Source organism: Podarcis melisellensis (assembly GCF_964234715.1).
Source record: "Podarcis melisellensis genome assembly, chromosome: 4".
Lineage (NCBI taxonomy): Eukaryota > Metazoa > Chordata > Lepidosauria > Squamata > Lacertidae > Podarcis > Podarcis melisellensis.
This window is the reverse complement of record NC_138531.1, coordinates 22,697,493-22,722,475: the sequence shown is the minus strand read 5'-3', so window position 1 is coordinate 22,722,475 and position 24,983 is coordinate 22,697,493. Positions and strand designations below refer to the sequence as shown.

The 24,983-nt window shown below is 40.1% G+C and overlaps 1 protein-coding gene across 8 annotated transcripts in view; it reads left to right on the top strand.

Moving 5' to 3' along the window:
- The window catches only part of NALCN (sodium leak channel, non-selective), a 197,577-nt gene extending 178,426 nt beyond the window's left edge, over nucleotides 1-19,151 (top strand). For 7 of the 8 annotated variants that reach the window (XM_081908122.1, XM_081908125.1, XM_081908123.1 and 4 more), the window contains 14 exons: nucleotides 1,374-1,467; nucleotides 1,790-1,896; nucleotides 2,758-2,832; nucleotides 3,228-3,347; nucleotides 4,067-4,135; nucleotides 5,240-5,388; nucleotides 5,833-5,926; nucleotides 7,382-7,514; nucleotides 8,749-8,864; nucleotides 9,793-9,950; nucleotides 11,014-11,164; nucleotides 12,979-13,128; nucleotides 13,750-13,867; nucleotides 15,272-19,151. In XM_081908122.1, the coding sequence (XP_081764248.1) occupies nucleotides 1,374-1,467; nucleotides 1,790-1,896; nucleotides 2,758-2,832; nucleotides 3,228-3,347; nucleotides 4,067-4,135; nucleotides 5,240-5,388; nucleotides 5,833-5,926; nucleotides 7,382-7,514; nucleotides 8,749-8,864; nucleotides 9,793-9,950; nucleotides 11,014-11,164; nucleotides 12,979-13,128; nucleotides 13,750-13,867; nucleotides 15,272-15,465 (1,728 nt within the window). In that variant the 3' untranslated portion in view covers nucleotides 15,466-19,151. Of the gene's footprint in view, nucleotides 1-1,373; nucleotides 1,468-1,789; nucleotides 1,897-2,757; nucleotides 2,833-3,227; nucleotides 3,348-4,066; nucleotides 4,136-5,239; nucleotides 5,389-5,832; nucleotides 5,927-7,381; nucleotides 7,515-8,748; nucleotides 8,866-9,792; nucleotides 9,951-11,013; nucleotides 11,165-12,978; nucleotides 13,129-13,749; nucleotides 13,868-15,271 lie in introns of those variants that run through there. The other variant, XM_081908129.1, reaches the window with a different exon arrangement.
- The last annotated feature ends 5,832 nt before the right edge of the window (nucleotides 19,152-24,983 follow it).

Genomic DNA, 24,983 nt, shown 5'->3' with positions numbered 1-24,983 from the left:
ACCAACTTGGGCTCATCTGCCAACTGCACCCATTCCTGGGGTGATTTAAGTGGCCACAGTCATTGTATCACTTGCTAAAGGTGGAGGAGAATTTTGTTTCAGTCCATGTTTTAAAGAGAACTGACCTAATTTGTACCTCCTGAGTACACAGTGGAATATCGTTTTTCACACTTCTCGGAAAGTTACAGTACAGTTATTGTCTGAAAAGAAATGCATTATATATTTTGGGATAAAAGATGTTTAGAAATGCATTGAAATGAATTACACATTTAAATACATATTTGTTTAAAAACACATGTAAAAAGGAATTTTCATACGGATTTTTAATAAATAAAACAAATCACAAAGCAAGGCAAAATGGAATTGGAACACTTGTGAAATTGACATGCAATGGAAATAGACTGGGTTAGACTACGATAGTGCATTCTAATGCACTAGGGTGAGACTACTATAATGGACTTTTCTTGGGTACACCTCTGTAGAATCCTCAAGTTTCAGCTGGAACAAAATGTGGCACAGTGTATATATCTATTGCTTTAGCTCCCTGTTCACTTCCGTGCCCAATTGAGAATGCTGGTGTTAATCCTATAAAATCATAGAGATCATCATCATCATCATCATAATTTATTTATACCCGCCCATCTGGCTAGGTTTCCCCAGCCACTCTGGGCGGCTCCCAACAAAATATTAAAAATATGACAAAACATCAAACATTAAAAACTTCCCTAAACAGGGCTGCCTTCAGATGTCTTCTAGAACTCACAGTTGTTTATTTCCTTGACATCTTATGGGAGGGTGTTCCACAGGGTGGGCACCACCACTGAGAAGGCCCTCTGCCTGGTTGAAGCTTTGTTATCTTCTGGCCCATGTTCTCCTATATGAACCTTCCCCCTGTTATTAACTGAGGACCTGCTTCTGTGGATAGGCAAGTGGATTTTCAGGGGAAATGTTCTCAGCTATTGCATCCAAGCTTTGGAATTCCCTTCCCTAAGAAGTCCTAATGTACGATGGGGTATCCAGCTCTCATGTAGGCTTCCCTTTCTTTGACATCCATATTCAATGCCTGGATGTTGAGAAGTGGGGCCAGAGATCCACCCAAGCTCAGGAGTCGGGCCAGGACTATGGCCCCATTAACTTTTAAATACCTTGGCTGGGGGTTGGACTCGATGGCCCTTGTGGTCTCTTCCAACTCTATGATTCTATGATACCAGGGCAGGTGTATCTTTTTGAAGCAATATGAGAAGCTTTTGTTCAAACCATTTCTTGGTGGCCAAAGATAGGATAGTAAAATTGGTGTACAGTTACACACACACACACACCAGCTTTTTGATAAACAAGTACATGACTTGATTTTGTTATTCTTGTTCATTTAGGGGACAGCTTTGCTGACAGTTGATCAGAGGCGATGGGAGGATCTCAAGAGCAGACTAAAGATAGCACAGCCACTTCATCTCCCACCTCGCCCAGGTATCAAAGCCATTTCACTTGGATTCATAATTCCGCAGGAATGTAGGTTTCACATTATAATTGTAATCATGAGGCCCCTATGAGTTTGTGTGTATTAAAGTGAAAATATTCTATGTCTATAAATTTTGCAAAAGGTCATTAACTATAGCCCAAAATGTGCTTCAGATGTTCAGAATTTGAATACAAAAAGTGTTCAAAATTTAAAGGTCTAAGAGATTTATTATTGTGCATATGCAAACTAGACAAAGTTCAGGAAAATAGAGAGTGACACAAAAGAATTATATACTTTATTAAACTGTGTACTTTTAATTGTTTTTCCCAGATAATGATGGATTTCGAGCCAAGATGTATGATATAACTCAACATCCATTTTTCAAGAGGACCATTGCTGTGCTTGTCTTGGCCCAGTCTGTGTTGTTATCTGTTAAGGTATTTGCTCTGTTCCTTATGACATCTTGCAAAGCAGTAGATTACAGTGGTACTTCGGGTTAAGTACTTAATTCATTCTGGAGGTCCATACTTAACCTGAAACTGTTCTTAACCTGAAGCACCACTTTAGCTAATGGGGCCTCCTGTTGTTGCCGCGTCGCCGGAGCACAATTTCTGTTCTTATCCTGAAGCAAAGTTCTTAACCTGAAGCACTATTTCTCGGTTAGCGGAGTCTATAACCTGAAGCGTATGTAACCTGAGATACCACTGTATATACTGTAGAGTTGGGAAAGGTTCAGAAAACAGCAAAGCATAATGATCAAGAGTATAAAGCATCTCCCTTGTGAGGAAAGCATACAATATTTGGGGCTGTTGAGTTTGAGAAAAGGCTAGAGGCGTTGTGATAGAAGTATATAAAATTATTGACGGGATGAGAAAGTGGGTAAAGTTTTTCTCCTTCTCACATAACACTAGGACTTGGGGAATATCCAGTGAAGCTGAACAGTGGAATGTCCGAGTCAAACAAAATAAATCGGTTCTTCACACAGTGCATAGTTAGACTGTGGGATTTGCTCCCATCTGAGGCAGTGATGACCAACTTGGATGGCTTTAAAAGAGAATTTGATAGATTCAGTGAGGATAAGTCTACTAACCCTGGTGACTGTTCTTGTGGGAAACTGCAGCAAGGGAGAGTGCTGTTGTGCTCAGTTCCTGCTTGCAGATTTTCCATAGGTATTCAGTTGGCCGTTGTGAGAACGGGATGCTGGACTAGATAGGCTGCTGGCCTGATCCAGCAGGCACTAATGTTCTTTTAATAATTTAGAAATATTTTATAAAGCCCTGTTTCTTCTTTTATATAAGTGGGATGATCAAGACCCCGTTACCGGTCCTTTAGCAGCAATGTCCGTCGTCTTCACCTTCATTTTTGTTCTTGAGGTAAGGTGATATATTTCACAATTTCTCCACTCTACAGTATTGCATCTTTTGTCAGTTTTGCTTTTGGGCATCATACAACAGCTTTACTTTTCAATCTGTTCAGATTCATACTGATTTGCCAATAACCCCCCAGTTTGGGTACAGGTGACTCTCAGCTTACGCGGGGGGTTACATTCTGTGGATAGCAATCACATACAGGGTGGGATTGTCCCCTTTCTGCCTCCTTTGGTGGCAGGGGGAGGAATAATACGTTTTTGCCAAACATATAAAGCTAAATGCACACATTACACATGCATAAGTTTTGAGTTACCTGTAGGGCAGAATTTTGGGGGTGTGGTAGCATAATGAATGATGCCCCACAGAGAAGTGATAACATATACAGTCCTCTCTTACAGGTTACCATGAAAATTATTGCTATGTCACCTGCTGGATTTTGGCAGAGCAGAAGAAATCGCTATGATCTCTTGGTGACATCTTTAGGAGTCATTTGGGTGATACTCCACTTTGCCCTAACTGTAAGTTCCAGCAAACTGCATTTATTTTTGTCAGAACTGATCACATAGGACTTTTATAGTTTGCATACCTGAAATGTAATTCATGAGCTGCTTCGGTATTATTATTATTATTTACTATTTATTCAAAAGAGGGGGGGGATACAAACTGATCAGCGCTCCCTTTTCCCCAATCTAAAGATCAGATGCAATCAGATGTAAACAGTAATAGTCCTTGTTGGGAATCTGCATACGTGCAGCTACACACACAGAGTCAATTAGGGTTTGGCCGACAGCCAAGGCAGTGTGAAGGAGTAAGTCTGCCTGGTGATACAGAGGTATGTCGACAGCTCCATGATTGGTCAAGCTCTCTCACGGGAATAATGATTATTGGCCTACTAACTGGAATGTGTGTTAGTACAAGTTTGAGTGTAGGAGTTGTGAGTCGTGTATGAGAGAGCTAGTCAAAGATCCATGTTCTGTTCTGTTCCTGTAAATAGTCCACTGTATATAATAAACACGTAACTACAAGTTCCTGGTTCCTGCTTCGTCCATCCAGTCTGCATCCGAGTTGCCAATTGCTTTCGTGAACTCTGCGTTTACTCTGCTAGGTCTGGCTAAAGTCCTGCAACTAGTCAGAAAGTTGCGAAACACCAATAGGTTTTGCCAATAGTCCTTAGTATTTTAAGCTGCCATTTAAGAAGTAGTACCAAGCAGAAACAACTTCTGTGCTTGAATTCCAGAATGCCTACACATACATGATGGGGGCATGCGTAATTGTCTTCAGGTTCTTCTCGATCTGTGGGAAACATGTGAGTAAAAGTGGCTTGCTTGTTTGGCTGCTTTATTCTTTTCAGTATGTTATATATTGTTGCAATGAACAAATTAAAGCAGTATGGTACTGAGGGTGGGAAAACGATGAGATGACAGGTGTACACATCACCCATGCCTACTGCCCTTGCTCCTCACCCCGCCCTGGGTTGCGTCACTGCCCAATCCCAGTCCTGCAAATAGCGCAGTTCAGAAATTTGCAGTTCAATTTGGGTAGTCTAGACAGGAATAGGTTTGTTGGGGGGGGGCTGATGGCTGGAAAGAGGTCCCGGAAGCTAGGAGCAGGGTAATAGGTAAATGTGCCCCTGACCATTAGGTCCAGTCGTGACCCACTCTGGGGTTGCGGCGCTCATCTCGCTTTATTGGCCGAGGGGGCCGGCGTACAGCTTCCGGGTCATGTGGCCAGCATGACTAAGTACTGTAGCTTCTGGTGAACCAGAGCAGCACACAGAAACGCTGTTTACTTTCCCGCTGGAGAAGTACCTATTTATCTACTTGCACTTTGACGTGCTTTTGAACTGCTAGGTTGGCAGGAGCAAGGACCGAGCAACGGGAGCTCACCCCGTCACAGGGATTCGAACCACCGACCTTCTGATCGGCAAGTCCTAGGCTCTGTGGTTTAACCCACTATGCCACCTGCGTCCCCTATGGGCAGGGAGCCAAGAGTAAAGAGCATGAAGGAAGAATGCAGAGTAGTTAGTGGGCCAAGGAGGAGGAGGAGCAAATGATGTCGAGACTGAGGAAAGGAAGGATAAGCAGGAAGGTACCTTAGGAGGGCTCATCACCATGGGTCAGAGAGCAAAGGGTTGCTGTGTGTCAGTTCCAGACCCTAACGGTGATGCTGTGCTTTGAACACTGCATGAAAGCAGAAATATAATTGTATTGTTGCTGGAGCATTGTGACCAGGCAATCCTAGGGATACAATGAGGGCCAGGAAGCAGGGCAGGGGCTGGATGTCACATATGAGTGGAACTAACCAGCCAATTCATTGGCTACAGGTTTCTAATACTACTCAGCTGTGTCACTGTTATGCCCCATTTCTATTATTGAACGTTCTTTTCCATTGCTTTCCTTATATCTTTTAGGTGACCCTGAAGATGCTGCTTCTGACAGTGGTTGTCAGCATGTACAAGAGCTTTTTCATCATAGTAGGGATGTTCCTGCTGTTACTTTGCTATGCTTTCGCAGGAGTAGTTTTATTTGGCACTGTAAAATATGGAGAGAACATCAACAGGTATGACATTTTTTACTCCACCAGAAAGTAAATGATATTGTGGCATTGCTGTGTTTGAGCATGAATGCTCATTGAATTGTTGAGATTCTCAGGAAATTTGATTCTGGGTCAGGTCTCAGAATCCATGCTTGTGCAGTCTAGTTTTGGGCACACAAAATGCATGAACAGCTGTACTAGGCTACTCCCATTCTGTGTATAAGTACCCATGTTATTTCCTGTAGTAGGAGTAATTTGCAGGCTGGGCTTCTGGAAATGAGAAGATCAGGTAGATTACTATATAGCAGGCACAATATAGGCTCTCACTGTAATTAATAGCCACCATGGAAAATGCTTAGGACTAGCTAAGTAAGGGAAAGAAGGAAAAGATCGCAACATCTAATGTTTGTTAATGCTGAATTTCACTTGTCACACACTGAACAAAATTTATTGTTTGTTTAAAAACAGGCATGCCAACTTTTCATCAGCTGGTAAGGCCATTACTGTACTCTTCAGAATAGTCACTGGGGAAGACTGGAACAAGATAATGCATGACTGCATGGTAAATTGAACACAATTATAAAATAAGACATAAATACTGGAACCACCGCATATCTAACAGCCTAGCTTTGTGACTTAACAGTGCTGTGCTTTTTTTTTAAAGCTATCATTCACACAAACATTCGTGTATTTATTTGACAAGTTATAGGAATAAATGCATAACCATTTAAGTCCGTGGATAATGTCAACAAGTATGCATATATTTTGCCATTCTAAATATCACCATCTTTGTATTAATTGCTAGCAACTGGGGGACTTTCTGAATATGTTGACTATATTGCTAACTGATAAACATTTGTTATCCTTTACATTCAATTCTTTCTGCAGTCTTATCTGCCCCTGCATCTCAGATGTGTGTAAATGCTAATTCACAGGATTGGTGCTGCTTTCATTTCAAACCACCAGCTCTTACAGCTGCAAATCATATATAGATTAAGGTCTTGGGGCTTGGAACACAGGTTCTCTTTCTGCCATGGTGCTGGTAACGTCTACAGTGAAAGGCTGAAGTGTTTGGGCCTTATTATTTTGGTAAAAGGACTGCTAAAGGAGGGTACGGTAGATATTTTTATTATTTATTAGATTCATATACCACCCTTCATAAGATCTCTGGGCAGTTCACAGAATAAAATAGAGGATAAAAACAAGTAAATAAGGAAAACGAAACAGCAAAACAATAAACCACTTCCCTTTACCACAGAGACATTTAAAAGGCCATAGAATATTAATCAGCCAAAGGTCAGGTTGAAGAGGAATGTATTAGCCCACCGCCTAAAAATATATAATGAAGGCGCCAGGCGAACTTCCCTAGGGAGAGCATTCCACAGTTGGGAAGCCACCATAGAAAAGGCCCCATTCTCTTGTCACCCTCCGAACCTCAGTTGGAGGAGGCACACAAAGAAGGGCCTCAGATGATGAACGCAGCGTCCGGGACGGTTTATATGGTCAGAGGCAGTTTATTTAGTAAAGCTGTGAATATATAGATAGAAAAGATTGAGATATAGCAGGAAGTTTAGGTCAGACAAATGAAATAGGTTCTTCACCGTTGGCTGTGAGAAAAATAGGTTATGGTTTGATAGGGAGGCTTGCAATGGACGGGGGCGGGGAGGGGGGTTATGTACCCTGCATCAGGGCACCCCTTTTGCTGTTAAAAATAGAGACCTTCATCACTCTTTCCACATTACAGGGGCAGATCTTTTTTTAAAATTAAAAAAACAACAAACGGATGTGCCGCAGTTGCATCCAGTTTGGCCCTCGCTCTTGTCCTGACATACGCCTCAGAATGTTGTTACTATTGCTGCTCTTGCCGTTGTGTTAATGCCATCGTTGTTCTCTAATTGTGATACATACGTTTTAAGTGTATGCTTGTGCATATGTCGGTTAGTCGCAAAAGAAAAGGAAAAGAAAATAAGAAGCAATCGTATATCCCATTGAATTAATTAATTATTTTCCTTTGAAGGTTCAGCCTCCTTTTTGTACTCCAGATAACAGAACATACTGGAAGACAGATTGTGGAAACTATGCTGGTGCTCTTATGTATTTCTGTTCATTTTATGTCATCATTGCATACATAATGCTAAATTTACTTGTGGGTAAGTCACAAATAGCCATTACTGTATATGTTTCAAACATACTTATTATATGTAATATATATATACCGGTAATTTGCCCTTCGGTCCCCCTGAGGGGACAAAACTATAAATAAAATAATTGAATTAGCAACATGACTGCAACGATCAGCTAACTGAAAAATTAAAAAGTAGCATCAGTTTGGGACTGCAAAACAAAACCAATGAAACAACCCACAAAGACCTGACAGGTATTTCAGAAGCTTTCTGAATGTGAATCTGTTTTAAACAACTGTCCTGGTGGACCTCTCTAGGAAATGAAATTCCATAAAAAAGGCGTCATCACTGGAAGACCTCACCTCAGCATACGGAGTATGCTTTTTTAAGTATTAGTACCGTATTTGCCCGAATATAAGCCGCACCTGAATATAAGCTACACCTTTAAAATTTGGGGGGGGGGGGAGATAAAAAAAGAAAAAATACCTGAATATAAGCCACTCCATTCCTCACTGCTCCTGGCTGCATACTGGGGGGGGGGGGATGCACTGCGTTGCCGGCGGCCTTTCCCCTTCCTTGCTCTCTCTCTTTCCGGCCTTGGGGGAGGACGGGGGACTACGCACGAGGCAGGCACCTCTTTGCTGCGTTCCTGGCGCTGTTTGCCCCACGCTCCTGGCTGCATACCATAAGGTCGCAAATATAAGCTGCACTTTAACTTTTCACAGTCGGGATTTGGGGGGAAAGTGAGACTTCTATTCAGGCCAATACGGTACTTAGAAGATCAGCATACCCAATTTTTGAAATCTTTCAATAAAACAATGAAGTCTTGTTTAACATTTGAAAAACCTAGCTGCCATTTCTTTTTGTATAAAGTTATTGGTTTAGCAATGTAGGAGCAAATATGTTTCAGTATGTTTTAGTAAGAACGCTGACTTGTAAAAAGATGTCTATTGGAAGACAAATTATTCCTACCTTGTATGTGCATATGAAAATAACACTGCAGAAGGCTTTTCAGTTTGCCTTTATTGAGTTTGTTCATTGTTCCCAGAAGCCAGTAGAACACTTCCATATTTAAGGTTGAAGCATATTAGATTCTAACTAATACTGTTAGATTGACTTGTCTAAATAAAGGCAAGCCTATTAATATAAATATAGCATTTTGTACATTTTTGCCAACATCATGAATACAAATGAACTCCTTCATAGATTATATCCTTGTTTAATGCCCATGTCATTTTAAAGATGTTTCTGTTTTCCGTAGCTATAATTGTGGAAAATTTCTCGCTGTTTTATTCTACGGAGGAAGACCAGCTCTTAAGTTACAATGATCTTAGACATTTCCAAATTATATGGAACATGGTTGATGACAAAAGAGAGGTAATAACCTAATTCACTATAATTCCACGAGTCTTATTTAGTTGCTGCTCTGTTAATTAATTGCTAGGAAGGAGAAGTAAATGCAGTTTTCCAAAAGGGAATGCAATAGCTGCTCCCATTTCACTTTATACGGGGTAGTAGAGGAGTCCTTTCCAACATCAGTTCCTTTCAGTCTTTGTGCTCAAGCACAGTGGAGCTTCAGAACTGTGAATGGATTTTGTTATGTACTGAAGTTCTCACCCTGGGCCAGCAGGGGAATACTGTAAATAGTTTTCACTCAGGTCCGCATATGCAAATAAGGAATTGAAAGTGACGTTCAGTGATTGGATAGTTACAGAAAGTTGTTACTGTTGCTTTGTAGTTGAGCTGTCTATAAGCAAGTTGGCTGAACCCTTCAGTTCTGTTCTGTTCTGGCCTGTGAATAAACAAGAGCTGTCTGAAGAATCGCTGTGTCATCTGATATGTTCACCCACAACTTAACAGATTTACTTCAGAGTCAGGGTACATGTGGCCTTCAAAATATTGATGGCCTACATTCGCATTATTGCTGATCACAGGGCATGCTGGTTGAGGCAAATGGGCCTTGGAATTGAGCAGCTTCTGGGAGGCTAAAGGTTGTCTACACCTGGCTTACACCCTTGATCTATAGATCACTATATGAACTCCTTCATGGGTCATATCCAACACTAGTGTCCCGATACCACAGCAGACACCCACTTACGCAGTACATCTCCCTGTGCACCCTCAAAAATCTGCTCCAGAGGGTTGGAGAACCCCCTGGAAACAGATCTGAAGGACACATGGGAAGAGGAAATGGAAGTTCTGTTGCACAAGCAGCATTCCATGCATGCAGCATTAGCTATTTTGGTGACAGCTCATGAAGGGTTTGACCAGTACCAATAATGGAGAAGTTCTGCCTTCTTTGCAGGGAGTGATTCCTACCTTCCGAGTCAAGTTTTTGCTGAGGTTGCTGCGTGGAAGGTTGGAGGTGGATTTGGACAAGGACAAACTCTTGTTCAAGCACATGTGCTATGAAATGGAGAGGCTGCATAATGGGGGAGATGTAACATTCCACGATGTACTGAGGTATGTTAGATGGCACACAAAATCAATTGTAGTTCAGTTGCAGATATTTTCTGTAAACTATAAAACAGAGTACCAATATCAGTGCTATTTTTTAGAAAAAGAGGTGCTGGAACTTGCCATGAATGCCTCCCGTGTTCTCTTATAATGGCAATGGTGCCCACCTGAGAGATGCCGGAACTGAGTTCCAGCTGAAAAAAAGCCCTGAATACAATCATGTTTATAGGGTTTATAGAAAATATTAACTGAGAAGCTTATCAGATTTTACTCAATGCTGATTTTTCTAATGTGTATCTAGAAGTCCAATTCAAACTACTATATTCATCACATAATAACAGCAGCTTTCAGCTGTCTTTTTTGGCTGTGTGAACTTGATTGGATCAAGAGTGTTTTATTATCAAGGAAGCATATAACAATGACCACTTCCTTGGAAGAAAGAACTTTCCCTGTTAAAAATACCCCAATCCAGGGAACTTCTGCATCATGATAAAGAGCTGATACCAGTTTAAGGTAAAGGTACCCCTGCCCGTACGGGCCAGTTGGGTCCGACTCTAGGGTTGTGCGCCCATCTCACTTAAGAGGCCGGGGGCCAGCGCTGTCCGGAGACATTTCCGGGTCACGTGGCCAGCGTGACGAAGCCGCTCTGGCGAGCCGGCTCCAGCGCAGCACACGGAAACACCGTTTACCTTCCCGCTATAAAGCGGTACCTATTTATCTACTTGAAGGAAGTCGCAAAAAAGCCAATCAGTATTGTCAGAGCAGAGAATGCTGATGCATATCTCCAGTGCAGGATTTGGGCAGCTTGCACAGTTGAAAATACTTGTGTGCAGAAACCTGTTTTCATTGCACATGCACTTCTCTGTAATGGGGTTGGCTGTATAATGTCTTCGCCACTTTTCACTGTATCATAAATCCATGTATTCCCAGGTCATTAAGAGCAAAATAAACACCTTATTTTCAAAAGAAGTATATGATACATCTGCTATTACTTTCCTTTTATAAATAACATTTTTTTTAAAAAAAAAAAACCTCATTATTATTATTGTTTATTATAATTTTTTTCCAGCATGCTCTCCTACAGATCTGTTGACATCAGAAAAAGTCTTCAGCTGGAAGAACTGCTTGCTAGGGAACAACTGGAATACACTATAGAGGAAGAAGTAGCCAAACAGACTATCCGCATGTGGTTGAAGAAGTGCTTGAAGCGCATTAGAGCAGTAAGTTTGACTAGGAAAAAACAGAAAGCATGTAGCATACCCTTCCTATATTTTCATACTAGAGAGCTGTCAATTATTTGGAAAACATTATTTAAGCTTCTTAGCCTTCTCGGTCATGCAGTGCTTAAAATACGGGGATGCTAGCTATTTATTTATTTATTTATTTATTTATTTATTTATTTATTTATTTATTTATACCAGCGTCACTGGTGCTTTACATAATCAAAAAAGACACAAGGAGCTGAGAATTAAGATGTGGACAACAGAGGAGAAAGAGTAAGGAAAGGCAGATGACTATAACAGAAGGATCATGAGTGACAGCAGGAGAGTGTGGTGGAATGTTGCGTGGAGATATAAATGATGGGTGGCAGGAGTTGGTTGAGAAAGTCAGAGTTAAAAGGAGTGAGGTGAAAAATGAGGACTATATGATAAGAGAGGGGCATTGGTACATTGGTGCAGAGCTTGGATGGTCAGGAATACTAGGTTAGATTAGTAAATTACAGTACAAATGTTTTCTGGTCCGGAGTAATGGTAGCTTATCAGATTTTGCCCCCCACATGCATCTTGTAAATTACACAGTCAAGTAGATAAATGAAGAATCCTCTTGCTCTCTATAAATCAGTGAATGGAGGCAGCAGGTTGCTTGGGGAAATATTAAGGAAAGTTTGGACAGCTGAGTGACTGACCCTAATGACTTCCATGCACCCAGGCCCATGTCAGGGACCACTGCAACATCACCATGGCAATTAGTGATGGCAGCATATTTTGGAAATGGGGATTTCAAAATACAGGCTCCCTCAGTTTAAAAATCTGCACACTATTATGAACCAAGCCAAACACTGCTCCAAGTTTTGACTTGTTTTGTAATGACTTAGTAGCAGCCCTCCATCTGTCCTAGAATCCCCTACCTCCCCTGTCCCTTTACCAAGTTGCAACTCAGGCAAGGAAAGCTGCTGATTGTTTCTGTCTACAGTGACAGTGTCTTGACATGCCTTGTCTGGAAATTCCAGAAAATGAAGTTTTTTAATTCCTTCTCGGGCGTATTATGTTGTTGTTGACGATGATGATAGCTGAAAACACTGATCCCAAATAAATACTTGTAAAAAGAATGCTTTCTCTTATTTGAAATTTGGTGGAGGACCATTAAAAATATGTTCTCTCCCAATCTGGAAAAAGACATACCTCCATTGGGGGGCAGGGATTAGAGTTGTTTTCCAGATTTGTATTCATTAACGCTGAAAACACTCCACTTTTAAGTTGGTAAAGGAAAAGGGGAATACATGCCATCCTAAAAAATTCTCGGATTTTGGATTTTGTTCCAATTCTTCCTATAACTCACAAACAAGCATAGAAAGCTTTATCTTTCCAGTTAGCGCAATAATGGATATATCCATTCTGCTTCTCTCTTTTTTTGCACACATTGTCATTGATACATAAAAATGGTACAACACGAAAGTCACACTTTGTAGTTATCTAAGGGAGTTTCTATTATCACTTTGTTAATTTTATCTAGTGTCTAATTTAAAAATCACTGAAACCAGTTAACTTCAAAAGCCTCCAGATGAGTTCTATAAAAGCTTAGTTCTTCTCCCTGATCATTTTATTTTAAATGTCTCTTTCCATAGTCTCATAAAGCAGATTGAAATAAAATTAAACGGTGTAAGCAGCTTTATGAAAATGACTACAAAGGAAAAGTCCACTGTAACTGTGAATAATATAAAGGGAATGTAGAGCAGACAAGAGCAAATCTCAGTTTTTGAAGAATACTTGTTTGAAAAGATCCAGTGATAATTATACTTATTATCTTTTTATAGAAACAGCAGCAGTCATGCAGCATTATCCATAGTCTCCGAGAGAGTCAACAACAGGAGCTTAGCCGTTTCCTAAATCCACCAAGCATTGAGACAACACAACCAAGTGAAGACATGAATGCTAATAACCAGGATAACAGTACACAGCCTGAGGTACAGTTATTCTCAGGTCCTCAATGTATTGGCCTAAACCAGTGGGTTAAGATAAATCATGATTCCTCATGTTCTCTGTGCAGGCACAAATATGGGGAAATCTGTGCCTGTGCATGGCATCTTTGGAATATTCTAGAGCTTTTAGGGTGGCTGGATACAGACACGAGCTTAAAGAAGAGTCACTTTGTGAAGAACATTGTCTTGATATCCTGAGCTAAGGAAACTAGGCCTATAGTAGTTGTCCTCCTCCTCCTCCTCCTCCTCCTCCTCCTCCTCCTCCTTCTTATTCTTATTCTTCTCCACCTCCTCCTCCTCCTCACCTGTGGTTTCAGTTTTGCATTTTCCCAGTTCTACAGTCTTCACAATATGAAATGACTGGGATCAGATCCAGCCATCCTTTACTTCATTAGCTTATCGTAAACAGTGTCATAGTGACTGAGGTGGATACTCATTGTGCTCCGGAATAAAGTTTCCTAAAATATTCCCAGCTACCATGAGCATAACCCTTTCTAGTGAATCAGAAACAACAAAATAAAGATCAGAAACAAAAAGGCCTTGCTTGTGTTCTTTAAAGCTTCAGATACTATGCACTTTAACACTGTTCTCTTTTGTTCTATTCAGACGAGTAGTCAACAACAGCTCCTTAGTCCAACGCTCTCTGACAGAGGTGGATATCGGCAAGACTCTACTGATGGTGGTAAACCTCAGCGGAAGTTTGGACAATGGCGTTTGCCATCAGGTAGGTGACGATTGTCATGAATGACACCAAAAAGAATTCTAAATGGAACCTGGAGCTCTAGTTACTGATAGAACTCAGAAAAGTGCCATAAGAGGCCGTGCATCCTCACTGGAGGATTCTGCAGAAGTAGATTTCAGACTGCCTACAGCTACACTAGAAACAGAAGAGAACAGTCATTCCAGATTTCTCAAACAGGCTAGCCAAATCACATGATACAGGAGAAGAAAGGAAAATCATCACGGTCTTTAAGACCAGGGTGTGGCTGGGAGTAGAGAAAAGGATGTAATTATTTTGTAACTCCAAATTCAATGATCAGTAAGGCAACAAATGTGATCCAAAGCCAACCACCATTATTATTCCAGAAAAAAATTATTGTTAGTATAATTCTATGCTGCATAGGATCCTGATGTCATTGAGGAAACACACACATACAGAGGTTCTAGATTCAGGTAAGTAGCCGTGTTGGTCTGATGTAGTTGAAATAAATTAAAAAATTGTCCAGTGGCACCTTAAAGACCAACTAAGTTTGTTCTGGGCATAAGCTTTCGTGTGCATGCACACTTCTTCAGATACATTGTTTAGGTGTACCTGAAGAAGTGTGCATGCACATTGTTTCAGTGTATCTGAAGAAGTGTGCATGCACACAAAGGCTTATGCCCAGAACAAACTTAGTTGGTCTCTAAGGTGCTACTGGACAATTTTTTAATTTATTTACACATACAGAGGGTTTTTTATTTGTTAAAAAATAATCCACAACTTATTGGAGCCAACTGAAGCTCCTGGGTCAAAATATGCTAGAGTAAATCATTCAACAAAATAGATTTTAAGAAAAGTAGTTATGGAGTACCTCTTCCAATGGCATCCCTAACAATGGAAGTCCATAGGGAAAGTAATAAGTGTATGCAATTTTTCGTCCTTTAAACATCAGAGCAATATGGACCTGCATAGGCTTAACCATATACATAGCTACTGCCTCTAAGAGCAACAGTAACTTAAGCTAAGCATGAGCTTCATTGCTGTGCTGGATGCATAAAGATTCTTAAGTGTGCCAAAGCTGCAATTCTGGGCTGTTTTAAGTAGATCAGTTCAGTCTTAGGACATTTTCCTGCACTTGGTATTAGTTGTTGCTTTTTCACATTTGTAATGCTTTTGTACATGAAACCTAAACTAGTTGAAATAAATTGAAGGTTTAGAAATTGCTCTCTTTCCTCTTCTGTACTACAGTATATTAACAAGGTAGAATGCAAGGTAAATGCATTTACAACACAATGTAGTGTTCGAGCATATTGAATGCATTTTTAATGTGAAAAGCTCTTAGTTTGTGTGGAACCATCCCCACTACTCCAGATAACAGAGCGAGATACATATTTGCACTACTAAGTTGTCTTCTGTTTAATTTCCTAGCTCCAAAGCCAATAAGCCATTCAGTGTCTTCAGTCAACTTACGGTTTGGTGGCCGTACAACCATGAAGTCTGTTGTGTGCAAGATGAATCCCATGTCAGATGTGGCTTCTTGTGGATCAGAAGTCAAGAAATGGTGGACAAGACAACTCACTGTGGAGAGTGATGAGAGTGGTGAAGACCTGCTTGATATCTGATTGGGAAAAGATGCCATTTCAAATCACACTTATGCAACATTCCTTGGGAATTAAATCGTTTTCTTGGTTTTTAAATTGCAGTTCCTATTGACTGACCATTTATATCAAGAGAAGCCTTCAACTTGACAAGATATACGACTTACTTATTTTTTAATCCTTATGTGATTATTAATGTAAGAGAAAACAGCAAAAAAAGGTAGTGTTCATAAAAAGCAAAGACAGTTTTGTTTCGTTTTTCCCTCAGACCCAAGAATCATTGGTTTAATTCCCGGATCTCAGCAGGGCTTTCTGTCTTTCAACAGCCCCTCTACGTCACATCCCAAGCTGGTTTTTAGATTTGGTGGGTCTTTAAAACTGGATTGATGTTGCTTGGTCCAAATTGGGAGGGATTATAAACCAATAGCTGTTGTCGAAAAAATGGGCATGCAATTCTGCCACAGTTCTTTACAATTCAAAAATATAGGCGATGGTGTGAGAACTTTTGTTTTAGACAGACAGGCAAACATAATTTATCCATAGTTTATTATGGGCTTTTGTTTATGGATGCCAATTGGTTGATTTATTTTTCTTTGTTAACTGTGAGTGTTGCTTTTGTCTATAAACAAAATAGTTTGTAAGGAGGATGCCATTGAGGGGAAATCAAGTCCTCACAGGGCATATACAATCCTACACAATTAAGGAAATAGACCTGATTGCAGCCAGAGTTTCATATTTGAGAAGTTTCACTGTATGCATTCAGAGGACTTGTGTAAGTGTTGCTTCTGCCCTAGTCAACACTTAACCTAGCCTGGAATTGATAATCACACAGGGTACGATGTCTTTTTTTTTCCTCTTTTTTTCTAGCCTTCTGCCTAACCAGTATTAATATTGATGAACAGCCTGTAGAGATCAGCAGGGAATTCATTCTAAATGAAAGCATTTTTACAATATACAGATTTTGACTTGCAGATAGCTAGCTTTTTTAAAATATGCAAGATGTAGGATAGTTTCTTTTAGCATATCAGAAAATGACTAATTGGGTTTTATAATCATTTTTAATTGTTACCTTGAAGAACTGAACATGAATGCACAGCTGTTCTGCCCTTACTCCTGCTGAATAGGTTCCGAGCACTGTAATCTCTATCAACATCCATCACTTCTTAAGATTGGGACAAGGACAGTCAAAGCCTGGATTTGGTTCATTGTCACCTCTCTGTAGGTCCTTCTAAACAAGTGTTTATAGCTGTCTGAACTAAGGACTCCGGCTGTTTAAGGAAGAAGCTGGTATTCTCCTATGTGCAGTCCTAGGTGTTTTGATGTAGGATGCAGCACCCATACATCACTTGAAGCACATCCAGAAAAGCAGCCTACTCACAAAAGTCTGGTTTTGTGCTTGATTACTCTTGCTTATAAAGTAAATAATATTTATTAAATAACCTTATTGTTTAGATCAGTGGTTCCTAAAGCCCCCCCCATGCACCACTTGTTGCTTCTTTTGTTTCTTATATTGTTCTATTATTGTAATACAATAAAATATAAGAAATAAAAGAAGAAATTGAAATGCCATTAAGCATCAATATAAAAAGTTAATGTGGACATGCCATGGACCACCGGAATAAAGCTTGTGGGCCACTGGTGGTCCACAAAGCACAGTTGGGAATCCCTGGTTTAGACAATTCATTATGTAAAGGACATCACTGTTATACTTTTTAAGTATCTTAATCATGCAATGCTGACATATAAATTATGCCATTTATCAAGTTCCTTGTCCTTGTGTACACTGAAAGTGTCATTTTTAATTTTTATAACTATAATACAAACTTTGTTTGATAAGGGGTTGGATGCAGACGACATGTTAGAGAAGCAAGACACTTGGCAGTTTTTAAAATTCAGTTTACCTGGATAAATGTGAAGTCTGTTGAATTAAAGATACTCTGTGTGTGGAGTGGCAGCAAACAGAACATGCAGGAGCAAATAATAATAATAATAATAATAATAATAATAATAATAATACTAAATAAACAAATAAACAAATTTATTAATTGCTTCATAGCACGAAGCAACTGAAGTGGTGTACAAGCTAAAAACTGAATAAAGCACAACTCAAAAAACAATAAAACCATCCCTTTAAATTAAAAAAAAAATAAAACAATTTTTGCAGATAACATTTCAGTATGCATCAAGATACCACACAGAGATGCATAAGATACAGTAGCTCCAGGGGAGAGTTAAAACCTTTAAAATAAGTCAGAGGGAAACTGGCCACTGATCTTCTATAATAGCTAAATAGAAAATGAGCAATCCCAGTAATGAGGATCCAGCCACCAACAGGAGGAAATGACCTATCCAGGGGAAAGGGAAAAAAAGACAAATCAATCATTTTTGTGGCTCTGGTTCTGTATTTGCAAAATTAATTTGCAAACAAATTTATGAAGAACCTATTTTGGCTACTTCTGAAAGGCAACTCACCCAGCCTCCATACAATTGCATATATAACCTCCATACAAATGCATATATGAAATTAAAATAGCCTGGTTTATAAATACAAAATGGATTGACTTGCGTTTGCACTGAGATAAGTATAATAGGTACTTCAAGATAAAAGTTTGTGAGATGTTTTGGAGCAAACATCAAATCAATTTGCTAATACTACCAGCGAGTGGAATACTCCCTTGTATGTTTTGTTTACCACTTTCTATGTTACTCAAGAAATACTGAGCACAAGTGTGCAGCATATAAGAATTGTTTTAACATTTCAAACTTCAGTCATGTTCTTAATTCGTTTAGTATATTTTTGTAATATCATAAAAGAAGAAAATGCCATTTTCTGGCATTAGTGAGGCTGCGATTGTATGCTAACTTTCCTAGAAGCCCCACCCAATATAGTGAGTCATACTTCCAAGCACACAAGCATTGGATTTCACTTAAAAGTAATCACTGAACTTCTTTCTCCAGTATAGCTGCATGTCATACAGGTAGCACGACCAAACAGTGATGAATAATAGCCATCTTATTACTTCTGCAGTACAATTAAATGTATTGTGAGAAGCAGGGGGGAATGGCAGGGTTCTGACACCTTCATACAAACAACAGTGCTTTTAGGATTTTATATCTGCTTCCCAACCAAAGCTACCTTGAGAATGGGACCTTTGCCACTACCATTATTTCCTATGGAAATTATGTTGCACTACCATGGCCTGGCCTGGATCTTCTAAAACGCACCAGAAACATAAGATTTCAGGAATAAAACAGGAACTTTAACAACTTGGAAATTGTCCATGTTCTTTAGTAGCTTTATGGACAAAAACGAAGAAAAAACCCAGCAACAATGAATGATAAGAGTTGTTTGGGGTTTTATTCCTGCTTTTGCTTTTAATGCAAAATGTATTTGAATCAATAGAAGGATTTCCATTCTCAGTCTACCCTTTGGCCACATGTTATTTTAAACGCTATGGTCTTTAGCACATTATGATGTACTCATCTGTGTGTAGATTTCACTGTTTAGATTAAGAAGAAGTCGAAGTCCAGCCTGTGATGTTGTTTTCTTAAGTCTGTGCATTCTGATGTTTAAACTAGACTGCAGCAAAGATCTACAGAAAATGTCACTCGGGTCATTTTTGAGGACAACATTTTGTCTTTTTCTTTTTTGTCTATTTGAACTTAAGGTCTGTACAAAAAAATAAAAATAAAAACCTAAGCTGACAGCAGGAGGGTTGTTGAGTTTATAAAATATGTTTTCTTGAACTTTCAGTAACGTGCTGAATTGCAGAACCTTTCTGAGTTGTTTCTATGGCAAATGTTCTTTTTCAGCCTCTGGCAAACATTAGCCCTTTGCCATACGGTGTCAAGAAAAGAGAGTTGCTTCCAGTGACGCCTTCCCTCACATTTTCATTCTTAATTCATTTGCTACATATTATTCACAGGTTCAAGGCAATATTTCACAATTTTATTTTGCTAGTGCAGTTTGCCAGTCGTTTGGAATTTCCTTTTTCAGTCAACAGTCACCCAGTCCTATGGAATGTTAGGCCGACAGAGATTCACCAGACACCTCCTGTTTAAACCTTTAAACACCTGCTGAAAACACTTCTATGCCACCAAGAGTATTGCAGGTAATTTTTTTAAAAAATCATCTCTCCGTAATGGTTAGTTGATAATGTCCGATTTTCAATTTTTACATGGTTTTTATAGACGCGTATAGATATTGTAAACTGCTTTAATGATATATATAAACATTTTGATAAATAAATATGTTCTGAATCCCACAAAGCAAACACAGATGGGTAGATTTGCTACATTTTGAAGTTAGGCACATTGCCATCTAAAGAGGAGCTCCCTGCCCCATAAGAACATAAATCAAGAATATCAAACTGCACCATAGTTCCCAAGGTACTCCTAATTGTTCTGCTGCAGCACCTACCAGCTGGCATGGTCGCAAAGGAGGAGTACCAGATTATGATCCTGACAGTAACACAATGCAGCATCATTCCTAAATCCAGCAAACTCATCTTAGGCAACTCTTTGGGTTTGTGCTTTGCTCCTTGGCCTATAGCTGACTTTCTCCCATGTGTCCATCAGCTGAAACTGCAGCCCATCTCCATCTCTATACAGCAACCATCCGGCCCCATCTGCTGCAGTGCAGAGCTGGAATAATGTAAGCTACAGCAGGTTTGGAGGTGGGGAAACAGGAGATTGCACCTCTGTGGACAAAGCTGCACCTGCCATCTGCTGAGCATCTATTCAAAGCGCTGGAGGCCCCCACCTGGCTGGCTCCTGAGTTGGCAGCCTGGCGATGCACTAAGCCTTTTAATTCTTCTCCACAAATCCTTCAAGCTCCTATGTCAGAAAATCATGCTGACCTGTCATTTACATTCAGCCAGATGTTGTCTGTATCGCCAGGATTTAGAGTTAATAATAAGCCATTTGGGTAACCCCTTTCCTGGTGTAATTCCATGCCACGGATATCCATGTGTAAAGCTGTCTCTTGCGTTATTCAAGTCTAGCAAAGCAAAGGGGGACTTTTTCTAGGATTCAGCTGAGCTTCCTTAAATCTCAGGCACTCAGGGGCTGGCAATGCTTGCCTTGTGTCTTAAGCAAGCATTATAAGTCATCATTCTTTGCATTCTGAGCCAAACAACAACAACAGGGAGTTCAGTAGCATCTCTACTGAGTAGATCTGCTGAGGATCAAGTTGCTGCTGATATGTGGTTGAGTTAGCACACATGCATTCATTGCTTCATAACTGCTTTGTCAAGTGGTTGCTTGAATGTGCGTGACACTGAACAGGCCAAATACTACAGCCAGTGCATTTATATAATAATAATAATTTATTATTTCTTCCCCACCCATCTGATTGGGTTGCCTCGGCCACTCTGGGCAACTTCCAACAGAATATAAAGAAACACATACATAAGACATTAAAAGCTTCCCAATACAGGGCTGCCTTCAGATGTCTACAGAAGATCATATACAGTAATTGTTTATCTCTTTGGCATCTGACAGGAGGGCATTCCACAGGAAGGGTGCCGCTACCAAAAAGGCCCTCTATAACACCACCCGGATCAATATAGGTTTGCATGTTCAGCTGTGAGTCATTCACTGAAGGATGTACATGTATGAAAATTTGTGAAAATTAAATTTTGCTATGGGAAATTTCCATCCTTTGAACACTAGAGGGCCAGCATTACCTTACAATGGACTCCTGCAAGCAGAAACACAGGCAGAAAACTTTTATCTTCATGATAGCAAAACATTTTTAAAGCTTTGTTCTAATAAGATTAGGGCTTCCCTGGACATTTCAACCATGTTTATGTAACACAATCCTTCTCTGGGGCATGGGTTAAGGCATTTTCAATATTTATCCATTTCCCCCAACCATCCTTTCTTCTTACCTGCCATCACCACAAACTGAACATTTTCTCTCTCCTCTCTGATTGGTTGTCTTTGAGGATCCCCATTTTCTTTTGTTGACATGCAATTAACCTTGCAATTGTTCTTTCAGAATTTGCAAAGGAATTCTAGGATATTTTGGCTAGAGGAGTATAAGAAAGCCAGTTGTAAGGAGCAGCTCAAACACCTAATTTGGTTTTGATCTGACAGGTTGATCTCTCTCCTAACCCAGGGTATGATTTTATTTCTACACCATTTTAAGCTTTTGAGCTGGCTGCTGTTTTTCTGTCTCTGGTTAATATTTTTACAGTGTGCAAAATAGCTGCTTACTCATGAGTAGGGATGGAAGGAGCTGTCCGTTTCGGTCCTCTCAGTTTTACAGTTTTCTAAATCTTAAATTCAGTTCTCTGAAGCAATTCATGGATTTATACTTTTTAAAAGGAATCCTCGTGAAAATGGGTCGGTGTTTTCATATGAATTTCTTCTGATGGACACACTTTTGTATGCAGGCAATTTTTCTCCTGATACAATGCAAGTTTGTTATTTTCATGAACCTGTTTGTTTTCCATGCACATTTCCCTCTAAAATATTCATTTTTTGTAAACTTGGGTTGGAAAACTCCACAACAAAATTCAGCTCCCCACCTCCTCGTCCCACATCCCTATTTATGAGTAGCCCAACTAATAATCAGCCTGGATAGGCTGCAGTTGGACAAAGGTAGAGATGATGAAAGGCTGCACGTTACCAAACTCCTCCTGCAGGCTCCTAAGTCTCAAAGGAAGTCATTAAAACTGCCTTTGCTAGCATGGCACCCTCCTGGATGCCAACTCCCATCAGCCCCAGACAGCACAGCCAACTGTTAAAAGGAGGAAGAGGCAGCCATTTGAGAAAGGATATCATGTGGCTCGGCTGGGTTCTTTCCTTCCCATATGATGACAGCGCAAAGGAGAAGGGGCAGCCCACATTCCTGAACAAGACCAGGCTCTGCTGCCATAAATGCTGAAGCATGTGAGACCCTAGAAGCTGCGGTGTATATCATTGTCCTATTATTTCCTTATTACTGGTTGCTGCTTTTTAAATCAAAGCAGCATATATCTCACATATATCTCAAAAATAACATTGGCCACTTCCCAGAATGCATCTTGATTAGGGAGAACATAATAGAATGCACGGCTTTGTATCTTTTAACATTTGCTTTGTTTGGGAGAATTTTAAATAGCGTGGCAAGCCAACCATCTCCGTTCCACTCAATTATTATGTGGCGAAAGTTTGATTTCATCCCCGTGTTTGGAAAATGTTCGTTTGTTAAACTTCTGCACAGTACACAGGCCTGAAAGACACAGTAGAGGCTTGCAACAGAAAACTGGCTTCAAAATGTGCTTGGAAAACCTCCCAGCCAGTAGCGTAGCGTGGGGGGTGCGGGGGGGGGCCGGCCGCACCGGGCGCAACATCTGGGGGTTAGGGGGCGCAAATCCACGGGTTAGGGGGCGCAAATTACTTGCCTTGCCCCGGGTGCTGACAACCCATGCTACGCCACTGCTCCCAGCTGTGGATTGAGTCACAGCATGAAAAAGAAGGCTTTTGCTTCACACACACCACACCAAGAGTGGACCCAGGCCAAAAGCACGTTTTCAGCCTGGACTGAATGTAAGCAGCATTAGAAGGACATTTACTTGAAACGATGGGTCTTGCTCAGCCATCCCCAGTCTGGTGTCCTTCTGTTTTGGACTACATCTCCCATCAGCCCCAGCCTGCAATTCCCTTGTCATCATCCGTACTGCTACCTGTTTACTTTGACATGCCTGAAACTCAAGCTGGCTCTTATTGTAATAATAGTGCATTTCAACCATTGCTGATTAAGCCCAACCCTAAAGCAACATGTATGGTTGGAAGTTCCGACAGGGAGCTGTTTCTCTGAATGTTGCCAACTGACCAGAATATACTAGCCAATAGTGTGATTTGAAGAAATCAGCAGGTGAATTTTTCATGGGGTGGACATAAATATCAGTGCCTGCAAAATGCCTGCCAATTAAGCTCCCGTTAGATGTAGCGCTACAGGGGCTGGTTGAAAAATTGGCAGCACTTCGGTACAAATAGCTATTTTTTGATTCAGGAAATTTACTATTTGCATTGGCAACTCAGGGCTGAAGGTAGATTGCTGCTGCTGGAAACAGGTTTACTTTATGCCACCTCAAAAAAAGGTAAGCCTAATCTTGTTTTGTGTGTAGAAAGGAGTACATTCAGCCCTAACGATAACCAGTAAGATATTTTGCCAGAAATTGATCTCACTGATCTTGGTGATGCTGCCAGGTGCACAGAGGGCTTTAGGAAGTAAAAGCTCCATGACAAAGAACATAATCAATGTGACCAAAAAAAGAAAAGACCTTGATTAAATGGACTACGTTTTCCATGCGTCTTAGTATTTTGTATAGAAATTCTGCTGCACTTACTGTAATCCTCAGGGAAGCTTGCTTGCTTATTTATTTCTTTATTTTGAAAGCAACTCTGCTACTAGTCATTATGTGAACTGAGAGACGGCTTTTAAGGCTAAAATGAACCAAGGAGGAAGTTGTGAAACAGCAATCATGCATTTCCCCCCACTTTAGGCTGGTGGGGATTAATTTTATTTTTTGTCTAGTCATTTTTGTTTGATGTGCATCCCGGTATTGTGAATGGGCTAGTTCATTCTTATTTTTGAAATAGTTTGATTGAAATTGTTTAAACACGGATAGAACGCTATACCAAAACAAGAAACATTAGAGTACGGGGTGGGGTGGGGGACATAGAATCCATAAACAATAAAGAGATCTACAACAGATACTAACATGTTATGCATATTCTTATATCACTTGTGTGCCCTTTAAAAAAGGTCAACAAGGAGCCAAAATCAAAACAAAAAAAATCCTTCCAGTAGCACCTTAAAGACCAACTAAGTTAGTTCTTGGTATGAGCTTTCGTGTGCATGCACACTTCTTCAGATAAGTGTGCACGCACACGAAAGCTCATACCAAGAACTAACTTAGTTGGTCTTTAAGGTGCTACTGGAAGAATTTTTTTTGTTTTGACTATGGCAGACCAACACGGCTACCTATCTGTAAAAGGAGCCAAAATGTGCATATATCCTCTCCGTAAAGCAATTTGTGGCAATGGCGGCAAAGTCTGTCTCTATTTACAGAAAACATAAAAGGTCCCCCGATTCTGTCAAATTTGTCTTTCGTAGCTACCTATCTACATATATACTGATAGGCCAAACATTAAGATACAGTCGTGTCCTATATTTTGTCTGGGCTAGTTCATTCTTATTCTGACCTGCATACCATACCTGATTACTGATTTATGTTCAGCTTGAAGGAAAATATTTTCACACTTCTGGCCTGTGCATGAGTGAATGGTTTCCTTGTAGCATCTCCTTACCCTTTACGTGCTGGGGGTACCTCTTTGCCCTTAGCATGAACTTTTTGTATATCTTCCCAAATACAGTACCTTCAGCAAAAAGGTATAAGGCTTTTATAAACAAAAAACACACAATTATTTCCCACAGCTTTTTGCTTTTCTTTTGGTATATCGCAGCTCAGGTTACCTGAAGAGTTACCTGAAGGTTACCAAGAGTTACCTGAAAGAATCTTCTAGTCTAGTCTATTTTAGTTTTTTAG